Here is a 17,905-nt window from a genome sequence, read left to right on the forward strand (position 1 = left end):
GTAGAGAGCGCGAGGGCGGCGTACTGCACCATTCTAATAGGAAATCCGGGATGAATGCCCTCTCCGGAAATACCTCCACTAAGCCTCAATGGAAAGTTGTTCCGCTCACGCGAACAGGTTTTTCCGGGGAGTCGAGAACTACAGTGACGTAAATACGACGACATCGCTAGAGCCAGCAGAAGCCTCCATACATTCAGACTAATTAGTTGACGGGCTTGAGCCAACTAGACATATTATGTAGGCACATATGCTCCAACCAATACATATGTGTACATAGAGTACAGCTCTTCCCAGCGCATCCGCTATCGTCCTCTTGACAGGTCCGGCTATTTATTATCCGCGGCATCCGCGGCCCAGCGCACAATAATAGATTACTTTGCAATGCAAGCGGTCTTGGCTGTTTGCTCTGAGGGTCCATCTTCGTTTATTTCTTTATTTACTAAATTAATTATGATACTGCACTCAGGACGGGCCAAGAAAGCATGTAGCGTGAAGAGAAACTAATTATTAAGAAAAAAGAAAAAAAAAAAAAAAAAAAAAAAGAAAAGGAAAAAGGAAAAAGATAAACCAATCATACAATCTTTACAGAAAGGGAGTACTGAGAAGAAGGCCAAAATACTGCAGAGCATACATACTACCGAGTGGATGGAATGTCTTTTTCATCTATCTTATCACAGGATATCACAGATGACATTACACCACCAGCGTATTCCGCCACCTTGGGGTCGAGAGAACAGATTGTTTTCAGAGCTTACCAAAATGAACCTTGGTTGGCTGGTACTGCTTCGAATCTTATCTTAGATAAAAAACTTGTTATTGTAGACAGAGAACTGTTGTTCCAGGTGTTGATGGTAGAGAATATCACCAAATCCAAGCTAACACAGATCGATGATATAAAAACCAAGCTGGATCCGAAAAAACAGAAAGTGGATAGACTACGATCAGGCGCGCAAGGAAATGGCGCTAAGAAGTACGAGGTCATCACTCAAGTGGACATGGAAGATGACGGGAATGTGGCGGATAACAACTGCGCCAAGGAAAATAATAGCAACAATAATAGCAGTGCCGCCAAGAATAAAGCAGTGTTTAAATTGACACTACAAAGTAAGTCGGGCGACGTTTTTTTTGCTATCAACTCGACTCCAATATCTTGGAGCTCTTGCATGCTGGGTTCTAAAATTGTGATACTGCCGGGAACTGTGTTCAATAGGGGCGTTTTCATATTGAAGGACTCACAAGTCATTTTTCTCGGCGGCATTAATAGAGTTTGGAATGAAAATAGAGATCAGAAATTTTGTGATTATTTGGAATCTAAATTACAACGTGACAAACAACTTGTAAATGGCGGCTCCAAGAAAAGGAAAGCCAATGATTAGCATATGCCTCTTCTTCTTAGAAGGGCGTTCTGCCCGTTATGTATACGTTAAATATTACATTATTTTCGCATTTTTGTATTTATATTCAGTGAAATATTAGGCTTGGTCGAGTAACATTTCCCATAGCTCGTCGGTTTCTTTGAAGTCGTGATGAACAATTGAGACAAGACAGTAGTCTTTATGCACTAGTCTTAGAAGAATATTGGCTGGGGTGTTCCTTGGAAATAACTTGGCCCACTCGGACCAGATACTAAACGCTTCATCTCTCCATGCCTTGAATGACTCTTCTTCAATGATTGTAGTCTGTTTGACCGGACTGTTGGGAAAAACACCCCATGTTACAACGCTAGAGCTGTGCGGGTCTAGGTTCGTTTCAAATGAACCAGATGAATCGCCCGCGTAATAACTGAATTTCCGACGCCCGTAATGGTCTAGCTTGGGTTTCAAAGTTGTTTCCCATTGCTGTCTATGAATAAACATTTCTACGAATGCCTTCTGATACAACCTCCCTTTCGCGGGCCCCCAGCCGAATATTTTATCACTACTCAATGTAGCATTTGTGGCAGGTTGCGATGCCAAAGTCAAATATCCGCGATAGTTTAGTTGGATTAGTTCTTCTTGTATTAACGCCGTTTCAGCTGATAAACCCAGGTCAGACCAGGGAATCGCATCCGTTGAACCTTCCAAATATTTTATAAAAATATCTTTTAAATCGCCAATTGTCTTTGGTATACCCCATAGTTCAAGCGCTTTGCTTTTGCTTACCTTGATGGATGGCCCATAACCGTCTATTTCACCATATGCGGGAGACCTGGAGTCACCAAATCTACCATTGGGGAACTCATCCCAAGTGGCATCACGACCCAAAGTTCCGTGACCTTTAGAAATAGATATTAAAGCCTTTTTAGATGGCATGGAACCATTCTCATTATTATAGCGTAAGCCTTTTTCAGTGACGATAGCCCTATTGAAAATCAACTTGGCCGAATCAAGACTTGAATGCCTTCTCCTTTTCCGGTTTGCTACAGTTTCTTCATTCGAATCATCCAACACAATATCCCCGTCAGCATCTTCTATTGGCACATTTTCTATGCTTCCTATTTCGCCACTGGTTTCATCTTCTCCCTCTTCTTCGCTAGATTCATTTACGATATGGGATAAGACGGGAGATTGCGAGACAATTTGAGCAATAGCCTTTTCCAAATTTAATGTATAGAAATGAAACCCTTTAATTCTACCAGATGTTCTTTGATATATTTCCTGAATCAATTCGATAAGAATGTCCACACCAATGGACTTCACGGCATTATCATCCGATTGGATTTCTGGGGGGAACCTACTCAGTATTGCAGGTGGAATAGATGCATGTGATAACTTTGCTGCTCTGTGGAAAAGCAGATAGGAGTTAATAGGCATCAACCCAGGGAAAAGGGGCAAATCTTGCGAAATCCGTTCCCGAAATAGCATTTCAAAAGTTAAGAATTTTTCAACGTCGTAAAACAGTTGTGTTATCACAAAATCGGCCCCAGCTTCAACTTTTTCTTTTAAATATACCAAATCCTTCAATGGGTCTTGCTCGTGACCTTCTGCTTCACCTTCACAATGACCTTCTGGATATGCTGCAACACCGACGCAGAACTTGTCTCCGTAGCTTTGCTTGATATAACGAACTAAATCAACCGCATATTTAAAAGGTGATTCGTTCGATTGAGAATCTAGCCAATCTTCCCCAATAGGTGGGTCACCTCGAAGAGCCAAAATATTCCTGATTCCTGCATTATAACATCTATCCAGCGCATCATCAATGATGGCTTTTTCTGTGTTTGTACAGGTCAAATGCATACAAACTGGTATATTTAGTGTCTGCTGTGCCAAGGAAGCTAATGTCAGAGTCTTTTCCGCAGTAGTACCACCTGCTCCCCAAGTAACCGTGATAAACAGTGGATCTAAAGCAGTCATACGATGCATACGTTCCATCAAATTTCTCGTCCCTAATTCAGTCTTTGGAGGGAAGAATTCTAACGATATAAAAGGGGAAGCCCTCGCATGATATAAATCTCTGATGGACATGTTTAAAAAATGTAATCAACCTGTCCCGTCCAACACGCTTCAAAAAATGTACGAACTTGAAACAAAATAGATGATGTGAGAGCTTAAGTCCCTCTTCCAATGTAACCAACAACCTGAAGTGTTCTCTGTTTGCCTTTATTTTGCGACTTTTCTTCATCATTGAAGTTAGAAAAAGCTTTACTCGCTTATCTCCTGGAGTAAGCTATAGCCACAGTCAATATCGCGTCTAATGAAAAAAAAAAGTCGGGACGAGTAAACTTTTGTCTGCGTGGCGCATAGGAGAGGAGAGAGCACAGGTGTACTGGAGGGTTCAGGACGTTGGTAGAGCATTTGCTAAATGTGTAAAAATAATATTGCACTATCCTGTTGAAAATATCTTTCCAGATGTCTCAGTTATTTTATCAGGGCGACTCTGATGATGAGCTCCAGGAGGAACTTACGAGGCAGACAACTCAAGCATCTCAAAGTTCTAAAATTAAAAATGAAGATGAACCCGACGACTCCAATCATCTTAATGAGGTGGAAAATGAAGATAGCAAAGTTTTAGATGACGATGCAGTGTTATACCCTCTTATACCTAATGAGCCAGATGACATAGAAACGTCTAAGCCCAATATTAACGATATTAGGCCAGTTGATATTCAATTGACTTTACCATTGCCGTTTCAGCAAAAAGTGGTAGAGAATTCATTAATTACTGAAGATGCATTAATCATAATGGGGAAAGGACTAGGATTGCTTGATATTGTGGCCAATTTATTGCATGTTTTAGCTACACCAACATCCATTAACGGACAACTAAAGCGAGCGCTCGTCCTAGTGTTGAATGCAAAACCTATAGATAATGTAAGAATCAAGGAGGCCTTAGAAGAGCTGTCGTGGTTCTCTAATACTGGGAAGGACGACGACGATACTGCTGTCGAGAGCGATGATGAACTTTTTGAAAGGCCTTTTAACGTAGTTACCGCGGACTCGCTGAGCATTGAAAAGAGAAGAAAGCTATATATTTCTGGCGGAATCTTGAGCATTACTTCTAGAATTCTCATTGTGGATCTCTTATCCGGCATTGTTCACCCAAATAGGGTTACGGGTATGCTGGTATTGAATGCAGACTCACTTCGACATAATTCGAATGAATCGTTTATATTAGAGATTTACAGGTCTAAAAATACTTGGGGTTTTATTAAAGCCTTTTCTGAAGCACCAGAGACGTTTGTCATGGAATTTTCACCCCTCAGGACGAAAATGAAAGAATTACGGCTAAAGAACGTTTTGCTATGGCCGAGGTTCAGGGTAGAGGTCTCTTCCTGTTTGAATGCCACTAATAAGACGTCACACAATAAAGTCATTGAAGTCAAGGTCTCCTTAACAAATTCCATGTCTCAGATACAGTTTGGCTTGATGGAATGTTTGAAAAAATGTATTGCTGAGTTAAGCAGAAAAAATCCTGAACTAGCTCTGGACTGGTGGAATATGGAAAATGTCCTGGATATAAACTTTATCAGGTCAATTGACTCGGTGATGGTGCCGAACTGGCACCGAATTTCTTATGAATCAAAACAACTGGTTAAGGATATAAGATTCCTACGCCACCTTTTAAAGATGCTCGTAACTTCAGACGCAGTTGACTTTTTTGGAGAGATTCAATTAAGTTTGGATGCCAATAAACCGTCAGTATCCCGAAAATACAGCGAATCACCGTGGCTATTGGTCGATGAGGCACAATTAGTCATATCGTATGCGAAGAAAAGAATATTTTACAAAAATGAATATACTTTAGAAGAAAATCCAAAATGGGAACAACTTATTCATATATTACATGATATTTCACATGAGAGAATGACCAATCACCTTCAGGGGCCTACTTTAGTTGCCTGTTCCGACAACCTTACATGTTTAGAACTAGCAAAGGTCTTGAATGCCTCAAACAAAAAAAGAGGAGTACGTCAAGTGCTTCTGAATAAATTGAAATGGTACAGAAAACAGAGGGAGGAAACGAAAAAATTGGTCAAAGAAGTGCAAAGTCAGGACACTTTTCCAGAGAATGCAACATTAAATGTAAGCTCGACATTTTCCAAAGAACAAGTGACCACGAAAAGAAGAAGGACAAGAGGTGCTTCACAAGTTGCGGCCGTTGAAAAGCTAAGGAATGCAGGTACCAATGTAGATATGGAGGTGGTTTTTGAGGATCATAAGTTATCTGAAGAAATTAAGAAGGGAAGCGGTGATGATTTGGATGACGGTCAGGAAGAAAATGCCGCAAACGATTCAAAGATTTTTGAAATACAAGAACAGGAAAATGAAATCCTTATCGATGATGGGGATGCTGAATTTGACAACGGAGAATTAGAGTATGTGGGCGACCTTCCGCAGCACATCACAACCCATTTCAATAAGGATTTATGGGCAGAACATTGCAACGAGTATGAATATGTTGATCGTCAGGACGAAATTTTAATCTCTACGTTTAAAAGTCTCAATGACAATTGCTCATTGCAGGAGATGATGCCCTCTTACATTATAATGTTTGAACCAGATATATCGTTTATCAGGCAGATTGAAGTTTATAAGGCCATAGTGAAGGATTTGCAACCAAAAGTATACTTCATGTACTACGGTGAAAGTATTGAAGAGCAAAGTCATTTGACTGCTATCAAGAGAGAGAAAGATGCTTTCACAAAGTTGATTAGAGAGAATGCAAATCTGTCCCATCACTTTGAAACGAATGAAGATCTTTCTCACTACAAAAATTTAGCTGAAAGGAAGTTGAAGCTTTCAAAATTACGAAAATCTAATACCAGAAATGCGGGTGGGCAGCAGGGATTCCATAATCTTACTCAGGATGTCGTCATTGTGGATACACGTGAGTTTAATGCCTCATTACCAGGCTTACTCTACCGATATGGCATAAGGGTTATTCCTTGTATGTTGACAGTCGGCGATTATGTGATAACTCCTGATATTTGTCTCGAAAGAAAATCGATTTCTGACTTAATTGGGTCATTACAGAATAACAGATTAGCCAACCAATGTAAAAAAATGTTAAAATACTATGCATATCCGACACTATTGATTGAGTTTGATGAAGGACAGTCGTTTTCTTTAGAACCTTTTAGTGAACGTAGAAATTATAAGAATAAAGACATATCAACTGTTCATCCTATATCAAGCAAGTTATCCCAGGATGAAATTCAGCTAAAACTAGCCAAATTAGTATTGCGGTTTCCCACTTTAAAGATTATATGGTCTTCCTCACCCCTGCAAACTGTAAATATAATCCTAGAGTTGAAATTAGGACGTGAGCAACCTGACCCTAGTAATGCAGTTATATTGGGAACGAATAAAGTTAGATCGGATTTTAATAGCACTGCAAAGGGCCTGAAGGATGGTGATAACGAGTCTAAATTCAAGAGACTGTTGAATGTTCCTGGAGTGTCAAAAATTGATTATTTCAATCTCCGCAAAAAGATCAAGAGCTTCAATAAGCTTCAAAAGCTTTCATGGAATGAGATTAATGAACTTATTAATGACGAAGATTTGACGGATAGAATATACTACTTCTTGAGAACAGAAAAAGAAGAACAAGAACAAGAGTCAACAGATGAAAATCTTGAATCTCCTGGTAAGACCACTGATGATAACGCTTTACATGATCATCATAATGATGTTCCTGAAGCACCTGTGTAAAATATTGTTTAATTTAACGAACCCTGTTAAAACATCAGTATAAAATGCGATTAACTATAGTGAAAATAACAATATTCATTTGGTGACTTCGACCGTATATGTTATAAGTTAGACATGCTCTTTGAATCTTTTACTTTGATATTTTATTCCGCATATATATTCTTTTTTTCGCGTTCATAGTTTATTCACTCAAATTTTTCATATCATCCGCAATTCATCTTCCACTTTTTAGCAGTAAAAATGACCAAATGAAGTTCATTTATTTTTGATTTTTTAACCGTATTTGGTGGAATCTGAGCGTGGCATTAGTGAATCATTTTAAGCCAAATTACCCGTGAGTTTTTCTTAGAAGCGCACAATCATATTCATTATTAATAAATGCTTCAAATTCATCCTCTTGAATAAGGTCCAGAAATAATTTTGTCTCTTTTCCATTACCTATGTGGGTAAAAATTTTCTTTTGCGACTAAGATTCAAGAGACCAAGTTTCTTTTCCACAACGATATATAATAAACCAAATGGTACAAAGTAGGAAACAACAAATAAGGAAAGCTTTTTCTTAAGTAGATTTGTATATTTATCCAAGAATGAACGATGTGTCTCGTAAACAGTAATTCCTTTTAAATTTTATATTTCTTCTATTTTCTGAACTTTTTTACTTAAGAAAAAATTTGGAAATCATTACCTGTAGGATGGCTTAGCTCTGATAATCAACCTACCAAAGTAGTTTGCAGTTATGTGCACTTTTCCCTTCATGTTAACATTATTCGGGCCGGTCTATTGTTAAATAATTAAGGGTCCATTTTAGGCACGGCGGATTCACAGAAAACCACGCAGTGCTCAACGTCATATACCACAAAATCCGTTTTCGTATTAAAAGTGAATGTGTCAGTAAAAGGCATTCTTTTTAGCGTTCATTATTTCCTTTAATATGATGTACCAATCTGTCCACTGCCTATGTAAACTTAAAAGGGAGGCATTTATGACTTGAGATTTGGTTAAATTACCAATATCTCAAGGGTAACAATATTTGCTATACTGGTCATCTAGAATAAAAATACTGCGTTGTAGTGCTGAGTGATAGAACTTTTAAATCATATTATGTTATATAACAAAGAGCAGGGAACAAGCGGCGCTAGTAGCTCTGGTCGTAGAACGAAATTCCACTTCGATCGTTTTGTACAAATGGTTCTGTTCATTGCCGCTAATCCCAATTATTGCTGTTCAGTAGCCAGTATCCCGAAATCTGGTGTCACGCCAGATTTAAAAAGAGCAGATATTCTTGAACAGAAGATCAAAAGCTTAAATAGTGCGCTGAGTCCAAAATTGAAGGAAGAAAGTCGTCTTGGTGGGCCTTTGCATAACCCCTCTATTCTACCAGCCCCATCTTTTTCATCACTACCAATATCATCCAATGGAAAGAAATCTTTAGCAGGATATAGACCTAAAAGTAGGAAGAAACAAACTATACTCCCCAACGGTCAACCAAAAGAGTGCGCCACTTGTGGTGACACCTGGACTTCTCAGTGGAGAAGTGGACCTAATGGAAATGTTGAGCTATGTAGTCGATGTGGCATAGCATATAGGAAAAAAATGGAGAAAAAAATACGATCGCAACAATCCTCCGATGATGGTACTAAAAATTTTATATTTAAAAATAAATAGTTAAGTAGTTTGTAAAGATGGTATATTCAGCGGATTCTTCCTCTATTTTTATGTTTTTTGAGATATTTCGAGCTTTCTATTTTTTTAAAATGCCTGAATTTCCATCTTCAAAAAAAACATAAAAAAGGTACTTTACCACCAAATAAATGATAACCACAATTTACTTTACTTATCCTCCACTATCAAGTATCTTCCTACCAGGAAAAATGAATTTCAAATGATTCGAAATTTACGGAGGCTCAATATAGAGATAGTGTGACGATGTTCATAAGGGCTTTACCGCTTAGCACGTATCTACAGTTTTCACTCAATAATATATTCTCTAGGAATGATTGCCAATAGATTGATATCCAAGAGAAGGTTCAATTAAGGAATTTCATTTCGTTCTAATCTTTTGTTGAAAATAAAAATTTTTACTTATATGTTAAAGCTTAAGATTCCACATAAGGTCGAAGACAATCGTCACTAATGTGTGGTTCTGCCTGCTCATCTCTAAAATATATTACTTTTTGTACAGACATCTAAATTGAGCTGGTGCTTATGCTATTCTTATGATTTATTTTCAAGTGGTTTATTGAACTTTATTCCATATCCAATGATCTGAATATTTCTACTTATGTATAATAATTGTATATTATAAAAGAATAACTATTTTAAAGCGTCGGTTAAAATCAAATGGGCAATAAATCTTCTCATCCTAATCGCATCTTTATAATCAAAATCCAATGGCGCATCTGCACTTCCATAGAGAGTATTCATACAAACATATATTCCACAGTCGTAGCCATTTGGTTGCTGCGGACAATCTAAATGAATCAAATCAAAGTCTTCTCCTATTGTATGCTTACTTTCCTCCATAACATATTTTTGCAAGTCAGTCAGTATAGCGAAACTCATAGCATTTGGACCATTCGATAATGAATCTACGTAACCTATAGTTTTCTTTTTTAAATCAATTATGCCCAACGCCCAGTGGGATTGGTTCAAATTTATTGGTGTAAAGATTTTATCAAGTTTATCAATTTGTGTCTTCTTTCTCTTCATCCACCTCCGGACGCCTTGATAACCCCTTTCTGATAAATTGGTATAGAAAAATGAATTAAACGCCACTGTATTAGGGGTAGATTTTTCAATGTATTTCATAAAAAACTCAATGATAGTGTCATTTAGCCATCTTCGTGGTGCCAAGGTCTTAAAATCACGTACTGTTATCTCTATATTATCTCTATTCATTAACTGAGTATTTTCTCTAGATGCCAAAGCTTTTTGTACTTGGTCATCGTCTTTTTCATTTAATTCAGGAACAAGTTTCTTCTTGGCCAATTGTTCTTTCTTTTTTTTAAGATCTTCTTGAATCTTCTTTCTTTCATTTAAAATTTCGTTATATCTTTTGAAGTCTTTCTCAAACTCTAATATAGATCTATCAAACTTCAACTTTTGATTTAAGTAATCCTTATGTTTCCTTTCCAAAGAAGATATCTTTTTTTCTTTAACAAATACTAAATCATCATCATTTTCATTTCTTGTCTGTAGTCTGTTCTTGTTGTTCTCAATTAAAATTGTTTTGATCTTTTCAGTTAAGTCGATTATAGACTTTTTTAAGCCAGTGTCTTTTTCCTTATCCATATCCATTAATTTTAACTGTCTTTCTCTTTCTTCTTTTAATATTTTTGGAACTTTATATTCTCCGTTGAATATTTGTCGTAAATATGTTACTTCCTCAGATTGTGCTCTCGACACCAGTTTAGTATTGTTAATGTTCTGTTTTGCAACTTTTTTCTTTCTAATAAAGGCTGTCCCATACTGTCGCCTGTCGTAGCTATTTTTCTGATCAGAAGTGTTATTTTCTGAGTTAGAACCAATAGCACTTGTTTTCCACTTATTCCAACCAAAAGGATCTCTCGAAAAAGTTATGCTATTGTCACTATCACAATTGCTTTTTTGAGAAGCCAAAGAGCTGATTGGTGAGGTTGAAGGTGTCCCCACACCTTCACTTTCGATTCTTCTCCTTTTATTTGGTAAGGCCCACGTCGACGTATCGAATTTGTGTTTTCTTGTATCCGAGGAATAATTTTCACGTAGACCATATGGTACGTCACTGCTCCTACTTCCAGAACTTCTGCTCTCAACGTCGCTGTTACCACTTGCTTCTACTTCAGAACCATCAAAATTGCGAGGTTCGTTTTTCACAAATGTGTGCCATAAGTACTTACCTGAGTTCCAAAGAGTTTCTCTTATGCCTCCTATAAAACCAGCTTTACTAGCTCTATCTGACCCATCTTTCATTGATTCTTCCATTGATAAAACACGGCGGTCGTTTAAATAATTGAATCTTGACGTATTGGTTCTTTTTTTATAAATACCACTAAAACTGGCTGATCTTCTAGACTCGGAGGGATTGTTCAATACCCGAGGATAACACCTATATGTAGAAATTGGGGAGAATAAAGGGGAGTAAGGGTTCTTTTTATGATACTGTAGTGTGTTCCGGTGCTTATCTACTTCAACTGACATTATTATGATATCCAAAGGTCAGAGGAAGAAGAGGAAAAAAACTGAAACAGAAGTAGATATTGATGAATAATTTTAATTAGCAATATAGATTTGCGGAGCTGAAACGAACGTTTCAGCTATTTTTTGATCTGGGTTTAACTATCACACACATCTTCTCATTATGTGCATTTTGAATTTTGAAAATAAAAAGAGGCGGCGCCGGCACCTGCTGAAAGCTGTTTAATATGATTTAATACGGAAGAGCAAATATGTATAAATAGAGAACAATTAATTAATTATGATAGTAACTGGTACTTGTGTAATATATGTGTATATAAAAAATATACATGTTCTTATTCCCCAACCAAATTGAAGATAAAATCTTGAATTGGTTTTAGTGTACGGGGTAACGAAGGCTGGGAGGAAACGTTTACTAATCCTCTTTCCCTCCTAGCGGCCTCTTTAAAAGCCACACTAAAGTTAACAACCAAGGTAACGATTAATACAACTGCAACCAAAATAGGTCCCACAGGTGCATCCAAATGCTTACCACTTCTACCTTTAATAAGAGTTAATCTTTTTAAGTAGGTTCTATAAGCCCATACTCCGCAAAACAAAGTCAAAAAGAAATATACATAGGCCAACAGATCAGCTAGTTGTGGAAATTCGGCTTTTTGCACTGAATTATAGATAGAAAAGGTCAATACACTCAGCAATGTGGTTACACTTAACCATCTATTGAATGTACGTTCATTGGCGAGCCAAACTTTTGCCTCAACTTTGACAGGACCGGCATTTTTCAAAAGGTGAACTGGTTTTTTAACTCCCGGAGGTAATTGGAAAGAAGAGGCACTGTCTGTATCGTCGGAGTATGGATCATTTCCATTTTCTGAAATATTTTTTCCAGCAAGAATTTTCAAGAAAGCTGCATTCGTTTTGAATTTCTTCCCTTTTTTGACTGCAGATTTCTTGGGCAATGCAGTACCTTCTTCATCTGATGATTCGTGATCTTCTAAATCTGCAATAACGTGGCGAGTATTCTGATCTTTTTGCCCTTGTCTTTCAGTGGTCTTTCCATCTGGTACAGAGATTTTGGATAACCTTCTCATATTATCAAGTTTATCATGAATGCTCTTTTGTTTTTGTAAAGTTTTCTTCTCTTCTTCGTAAGCCTCCTGAGGGTTCTTTCTGATGTCGGTTTCTAAATCGGGCAACCAGAATGGCAAAATGTTGACATATTTATCGTCTTCACCAAACAGTGAAGCCACACCTTGCAAGTACAAAGAAAATTTTGGAACTTCGTTAACTAAATGTGAATTAGTTAAATCTTTAATCCACTCATAATTAGGCATTTGAGAATTATCTTGGTTTATAACCTTAATCTCCATTACAGAATAGGGGAACTTCGAATATTCTCCTGCTCTTAAAAACCTCAATGGGTTGGGAATATTGGAATCAATATCGTCACGGTGCCAATTCTCAGGGTTCCTAATGGGCCTATTTTTGTCCAAAGAATCCTCTCTAATGTACATGATATTGGAATCGATAGTGACTCTAATACTTTGATCTCCAGGAATTTGGAAAGCAGTTCTATTATAGGTAGCTCTCAAAACTGGCTGCAACTTCTCCTCAACAATAAAGTTTTGGATGTTATCAAAGTCTCTAGAAAGTTTTTCCAGTTCCTCCTTTTGAGTACCCCTTTCTCTTAGTTGATTAATTAAATAGTTTTTGTAACTGGGATCATTTTTAAAAATAAAATTGTTGATGAATTTGGCTTTCATTTGCAATCTGATTTCTTCAAAACTTGAATTACCAGTTTCGGTATTTTCTGTAAAAGTTCTCTTTTCCAAAAATATGTCAGGTTTGTCTAGCAGTTTACCGATCCATCTTAATCTCAGCGTAGGTGCACCGCTGATTTTCAACAATCTGTTATTGTACAAATCAAAAAAATCGTTGTCGAAATATAATGTAGTGATTGTTGGATCATATGACTGTGGGAAAATAACGCTCTTTGATTTTCCAATTTCAACATCTTGGTTGCTATTACCATCACTAGAAAGGCTGTTACTCTTTGAACCAATATTCAAGCGCGCTTCAGGTTGTACGCGGACATCTGATTCTAGATTATCGACGAAATCGTCATTTTCATTTGGAACCGACGCATAAACCAAAGCAGGTAGATGCCTTAAGATTCTAGCCTTAACCTCCATTATATTATCATCATGAACCCAAAACTTGTAGCTTTTAAAACTTGCGTCTTCAAGGTTAGAAAAATGTGATAATTTAGAAGTACTTGCTAATGATTTAGACACCGTATTTGGATGATCATAATTTGATCTCAAGAACTCGTACAGATATGAGATCCTATACAACAAGGGAGAATACTCTTCTGAATTGTTGAAAGGAAGTTCTTTCAATCTGACTTGTAAAAGAGACTTTACAGAAGGATAGTTTGGATGTAATTTATCGTGTTTCTTCACAATCTTGATAAACCCAGTAAAATTTAACCTGTCAAAGTTATCCAATCTTTGAGCCTCATCTAGACATTCTTCTAAGGTGTTTTTGAACTGCTCAGAATTTATTTTTTGGATTTTTTCAGCTGATTTAGTGTTTTCCTCTAAATCATCTAATTTTCGCAAGACAGCATTATATTTGGAAATTTGAAATGTGTAAACCTTTTCTAGTTCTTTATCCAAGGCCTCCACAAAATCAGATTCATTCCTTTCGGACCAACTATCCACGGAACTACGGCCATCATGTATGACGCTTTCCTTTAGTAATTTCTTCAACCTTTCATAGTCGATATATGAATCCTTCCAGGGAGGATATACGTCGTTAGCCAGTTTAATACCAAATAGCATTTTCAAACTCTGAAAACCAAGGACAAATTCTGCTGTTCGCTCTAATAGCCAAATGACCTATAGTGATAATAAAAAAAGCGCTAAGGAGGTACTACTTGGATTAGATCACTCTTATGCGTATTATTACCCGCCAATGGGCCCTCTCGATATTGAGAAGATGAAGTAAGTTCGAGAAAAGATGTCTGATGTAAGCCGCTCTCTGGCCTCTATTTAAAAGTTCTTCCTGGATGAAACCCACTCGAAAGTTGGGTGTGTGCGTGTGTGTATGTTTCCACGTTTCTGCCTTGTGCTTTCAAAATCGCATGCACGTGCTTGCGACTGCACTGTGTTGTATTAAGCCACGTGGGCCCTCGCACATTGAAAAAAAGAAAAGCTGTACAGGGAAAAATGTGCCAAGAAGTCCAAATACCAATAGCTGTGCAAGTTACTCATTAACATCCAAACCGTGAAGGTCACGGCATATATACTCTGGCGTTCTACTATGTGGCCGGTAATGTAACCGGTAATGGTGACTATCTAATAGTTGGAGTCCGCCGAAAAATCAGAAACGCGTAATTTAGACTTATATAAACAGCTATATACCTTGGAGCTAGTGTGATCTTGTTGATACTAGGTCGGCAAAGAACGCAAATATGGATTTTACGTCTGATACGACGAATTCGCACGACACATCGAATTCGCATTTAAGTCTGGAAGACGCTGTGGGTACACATCATGCTGGTGAAGCAGATGTAAACATTGATGGGGACGAGAAGCAACAACTATCGCTATTAGATGATGATCAGGTACGCGCACTGAAGCTACAGGAGGAGAAGGATGCGCTGTTGACAAGGAGAAATACTCTTTTACAAGAGATCCAGACGTACCAAAATATCTTGATGAAGGAAAATAACAGTAAGACTAAAAATGGTGATATCCTCCAAAACGATATCACACAGGATTTTCTTAATCTAATCTCGATCTCATCCTCTAATCCTAATTCGGCGATAAGTGACCGCAAGCGGGTCGAGAGGATCAATGGGCTAACTAACTTGCAGAAGGAACTAGTAACAAAATACGACACGTTACCTTTGTTAAATATGAATCTACGGCTAAGTTATTTGAGAGACCACACATACCCGCATCTTCAAGTTTCTGTGCAATCAAGAGACAGAGTACATAACGATGGGATTGAAGTTTTGGTGGTCAATTATAAATTCTGCAGAAACACGATGAATCCTTTTGAAATTCAGTTCAAAATGTTCTATAAATTTGAAGATTCCACACTGCTGAAGTGGGAAATCTTGCGAATTTCCACAAACGTTAGACTGAAGGCCAAGCAATTACTGGCAACACGTAACTTCCAGAAGTGTCTATTAAGCCTTTATGAGTTTGATAAGATCAAGTCCAAAAAAACTGGAATTTTCCAAAATTTGATTAATTTATTGAAAAGGAAAACCAGGTGTTATCTAATGAATAATAGTGACTCATTAATTGTGGAAAGAGTTATTAGAGAAGGAAGACTCACGACGATAAAATTGCAGATAAATTTCATCATTACAATGCCCGGTGAGAGAGGCAAACCTCGTAACTGTTTTCTGCCCATGAGTAAAATTTCAATAGCGCTATGGAAGGGGGGAGAAAGATTTAACCAGATAGATTTGGACGAGATATGCTACGGACTTATCAAGGAATATGGTGTGAAAACCGGGTTAAAGGAGATCTGCAACGTTTGCCTATTCCCGGACATGTACGCCAGGTGATGTTCCATTTGCCATTGCCAACTGGACGGCTTGCTTAAACGATTCCGATAAGCTCGGATGAGGGAACGGTACTTTACAGACATCATGGGCGGTAAGGCCAAGCGACACCGCCATCGATGCTTGCGACAGCAATTCATTTGCATCGTCGTTTATCATATGAACGCCTAGTATTTTCATGTCACGAGAATCTATCAGAACTTTAATGAAAGGAGAAACTGTAGTATTCTCTTCCCGTGGTAATAACGTGTTATATCTAACGTTCTGTGAGAACAAAACCCTGCCTTTTTGATATGGGATGCGAGCCTTTGCCAACCCCTCCTCAGTGTATCCGACCCAGCCAATCTGAGGCTGACAGTACAGCACATTTGGTGGGAAGCCACAATTCGAGGTTCCGTCGGAGCCTGTACAGCCTATTGATTGAATGGCCCTTATAGCTTGTTCTTCCGCTTTCAGCGCCAGCATGGGGCCCAATGTAACGTCTCCTATGGGTTTAATATGAGGGTACTTTAGCAGACTTTGGGTTTGTACGTCAACATTTTCTACAAAATCCCGTTCGTCTAGACCAATGCTGGAAATATCTAAACCTTTTAGCAGGGGACGTCTACCAATAGAAACCATCAAGACGTCGCAATGATGTACATATGTTTTCTTTGACACCTTGTTAAGCAAGGTGATGTTCAGCTGACCGGCAGCATCGGCTTCCGCGAGCTGCACTCTAGTGTCTAAAAGAAAAGCTATACCCTGACACTGCAAGAGGGTCTTCGTGGCAGAAGCCAACTCATTGTCCATATTTTGACAGATCTCGCTTTGAGATTCAACGATAGTAACCCGAGAGCCCAAATTATTGAATATGCATGCGATTTCTAGTCCAATTGTACCTCCTCCCATGATAGTAAAACGTGAAGGTATATAATCCAGTGACAATGCCTTATCAGATGAAATTATCTTGTCATTATCTATTGCAACACCAGGACACTGAATAACCGCAGATCCGGTCGCCACAACAATATATTTCGCCTCTACGATGAACGGTTTCATGCCGCGCTGCGCAATCTCAACGTGGTGAGGATCTTTGAAAGCAGCCGTGCCTTTATACACAGTAACATTATTTTTAGATAGCTCACGTTTATACACATTGCCCAACTCTTCTATATTATGTTTGAGTGCACTCTGGGCCGCCTGCATATCGAATTTTGCAGGAAACAGCCGCGTGCCACGTTGCTCGATAAGTTCTTGCTGTTGTAGCAGCCGATAAAGATAAGACTCATATAACAAGGTCTTGGACGGGACTGCCCCGTCTACAAGGTAGGCGCCCCCCAGCGAGGCACGCTGGTCAACACATGCTGTGAGCAGGCCTGCTTGCGAAGCCTGCATCGCTGCAGTAAAGCCACCAGGCCCGCAACCAATTACCAGGACATCGTAAACTGCCGCAAAATCCTCCATCGTGCTTAATATTTCGTCTTCACCTCCCATTACCAAAAATGCTCACCGTTAATTATATCATACTTCTCTTCTCCTCTCGTAAAATCGTGCGCATGTTAAATAGCCGCCGAAACAGCAGATGCATGCCTGCAGGTCTGGGTGTACCCCCTGCCTGAGTGTTCCACCCAGGCCTCGCCGGAGGAAAATGCCACCGCACTCAAGTTCGCACAGAAACTACCGCATAAATTTATTCTAACCCGGAACTGACGTTTATCGTGATATGAACTTTGGGTATCTCCGATTACGAAACGACGCCACCCCTCCTTCCCCAAAGCACCGAGAAAAGATTTTTTTTAAAACTGAACGCTGATTGACTTTACGTATTATTACCACTATGCATTATTGTTGTTTCTGTTGTGGTTGTTGCCAGTTGTAATCATATTCACATTGCGTTTTAGTCATAACCACCTTCCGGTATTCATCATTCGTATTGAATAACAATATTTATACCGCAAAACACTATACGGCAAGGCAACTGATTACACTTTGTTTACCTTATTTTTTTATTATTTATTTTTCTAGAAAGTAT

General features: G+C 38.3%; 8 protein-coding genes across 8 annotated transcripts, besides 1 other annotated feature; 4 read left to right on the forward strand and 4 right to left on the reverse strand.

Annotated features, from left to right (window-relative positions):
• Nucleotides 1-650: 650 nt before the first annotated feature.
• On the forward strand, nucleotides 651-1,376 carry RMI1 (Rmi1p; the record flags this gene model as incomplete). The annotated part of the gene is made up of 1 exon (NM_001183838.1): nucleotides 651-1,376. The coding sequence occupies one exon, from the start codon at nucleotides 651-653 to the stop codon at nucleotides 1,374-1,376; it is 726 nt and encodes a 241-aa protein (NP_015301.1).
• Nucleotides 1,377-1,472: 96 nt separating this feature from the next.
• MET12 (methylenetetrahydrofolate reductase (NAD(P)H) MET12) lies at nucleotides 1,473-3,446 on the reverse strand (the record flags this gene model as incomplete). Its single annotated transcript, NM_001183837.1, has 1 exon — nucleotides 1,473-3,446. One exon carries the CDS (start codon nucleotides 3,444-3,446, stop codon nucleotides 1,473-1,475), a length of 1,974 nt encoding a protein of 657 aa, NP_015302.1.
• A 384-nt stretch (nucleotides 3,447-3,830) lies between these two features.
• Nucleotides 3,831-7,133, forward strand: RAD1 (ssDNA endodeoxyribonuclease RAD1; the record flags this gene model as incomplete). Its single annotated transcript, NM_001183836.1, has 1 exon — nucleotides 3,831-7,133. One exon carries the CDS (start codon nucleotides 3,831-3,833, stop codon nucleotides 7,131-7,133), a length of 3,303 nt encoding a protein of 1,100 aa, NP_015303.1.
• A 1,101-nt stretch (nucleotides 7,134-8,234) lies between these two features.
• ECM23 (Ecm23p) lies at nucleotides 8,235-8,798 on the forward strand (the record flags this gene model as incomplete). The annotated part of the gene is made up of 1 exon (NM_001183835.1): nucleotides 8,235-8,798. One exon carries the CDS (start codon nucleotides 8,235-8,237, stop codon nucleotides 8,796-8,798), a length of 564 nt encoding a protein of 187 aa, NP_015304.1.
• Nucleotides 8,770-8,927: an origin of replication (ARS1621; Autonomously Replicating Sequence).
• Nucleotides 8,928-9,446: 519 nt separating this feature from the next.
• Nucleotides 9,447-11,312, reverse strand: ULP1 (SUMO protease ULP1; the record flags this gene model as incomplete). The annotated part of the gene is made up of 1 exon (NM_001183834.1): nucleotides 9,447-11,312. One exon carries the CDS (start codon nucleotides 11,310-11,312, stop codon nucleotides 9,447-9,449), a length of 1,866 nt encoding a protein of 621 aa, NP_015305.1.
• Nucleotides 11,313-11,644: 332 nt separating this feature from the next.
• VTC3 (vacuolar transporter chaperone) lies at nucleotides 11,645-14,152 on the reverse strand (the record flags this gene model as incomplete). Its single annotated transcript, NM_001183833.1, has 1 exon — nucleotides 11,645-14,152. The coding sequence occupies one exon, from the start codon at nucleotides 14,150-14,152 to the stop codon at nucleotides 11,645-11,647; it is 2,508 nt and encodes an 835-aa protein (NP_015306.1).
• Nucleotides 14,153-14,784: 632 nt separating this feature from the next.
• On the forward strand, nucleotides 14,785-15,894 carry CTF19 (Ctf19p; the record flags this gene model as incomplete). The annotated part of the gene is made up of 1 exon (NM_001183832.1): nucleotides 14,785-15,894. One exon carries the CDS (start codon nucleotides 14,785-14,787, stop codon nucleotides 15,892-15,894), a length of 1,110 nt encoding a protein of 369 aa, NP_015307.1.
• On the reverse strand, nucleotides 15,868-17,367 carry IRC15 (Irc15p; the record flags this gene model as incomplete). Its single annotated transcript, NM_001183831.1, has 1 exon — nucleotides 15,868-17,367. One exon carries the CDS (start codon nucleotides 17,365-17,367, stop codon nucleotides 15,868-15,870), a length of 1,500 nt encoding a protein of 499 aa, NP_015308.1.
• Nucleotides 17,368-17,905: the final 538 nt, after the last annotated feature.

The sequence above is a fragment of the Saccharomyces cerevisiae genome, chromosome XVI (genome assembly GCF_000146045.2).
Source record: "Saccharomyces cerevisiae S288C chromosome XVI, complete sequence".
NCBI lineage: Eukaryota > Fungi > Ascomycota > Saccharomycetes > Saccharomycetales > Saccharomycetaceae > Saccharomyces > Saccharomyces cerevisiae.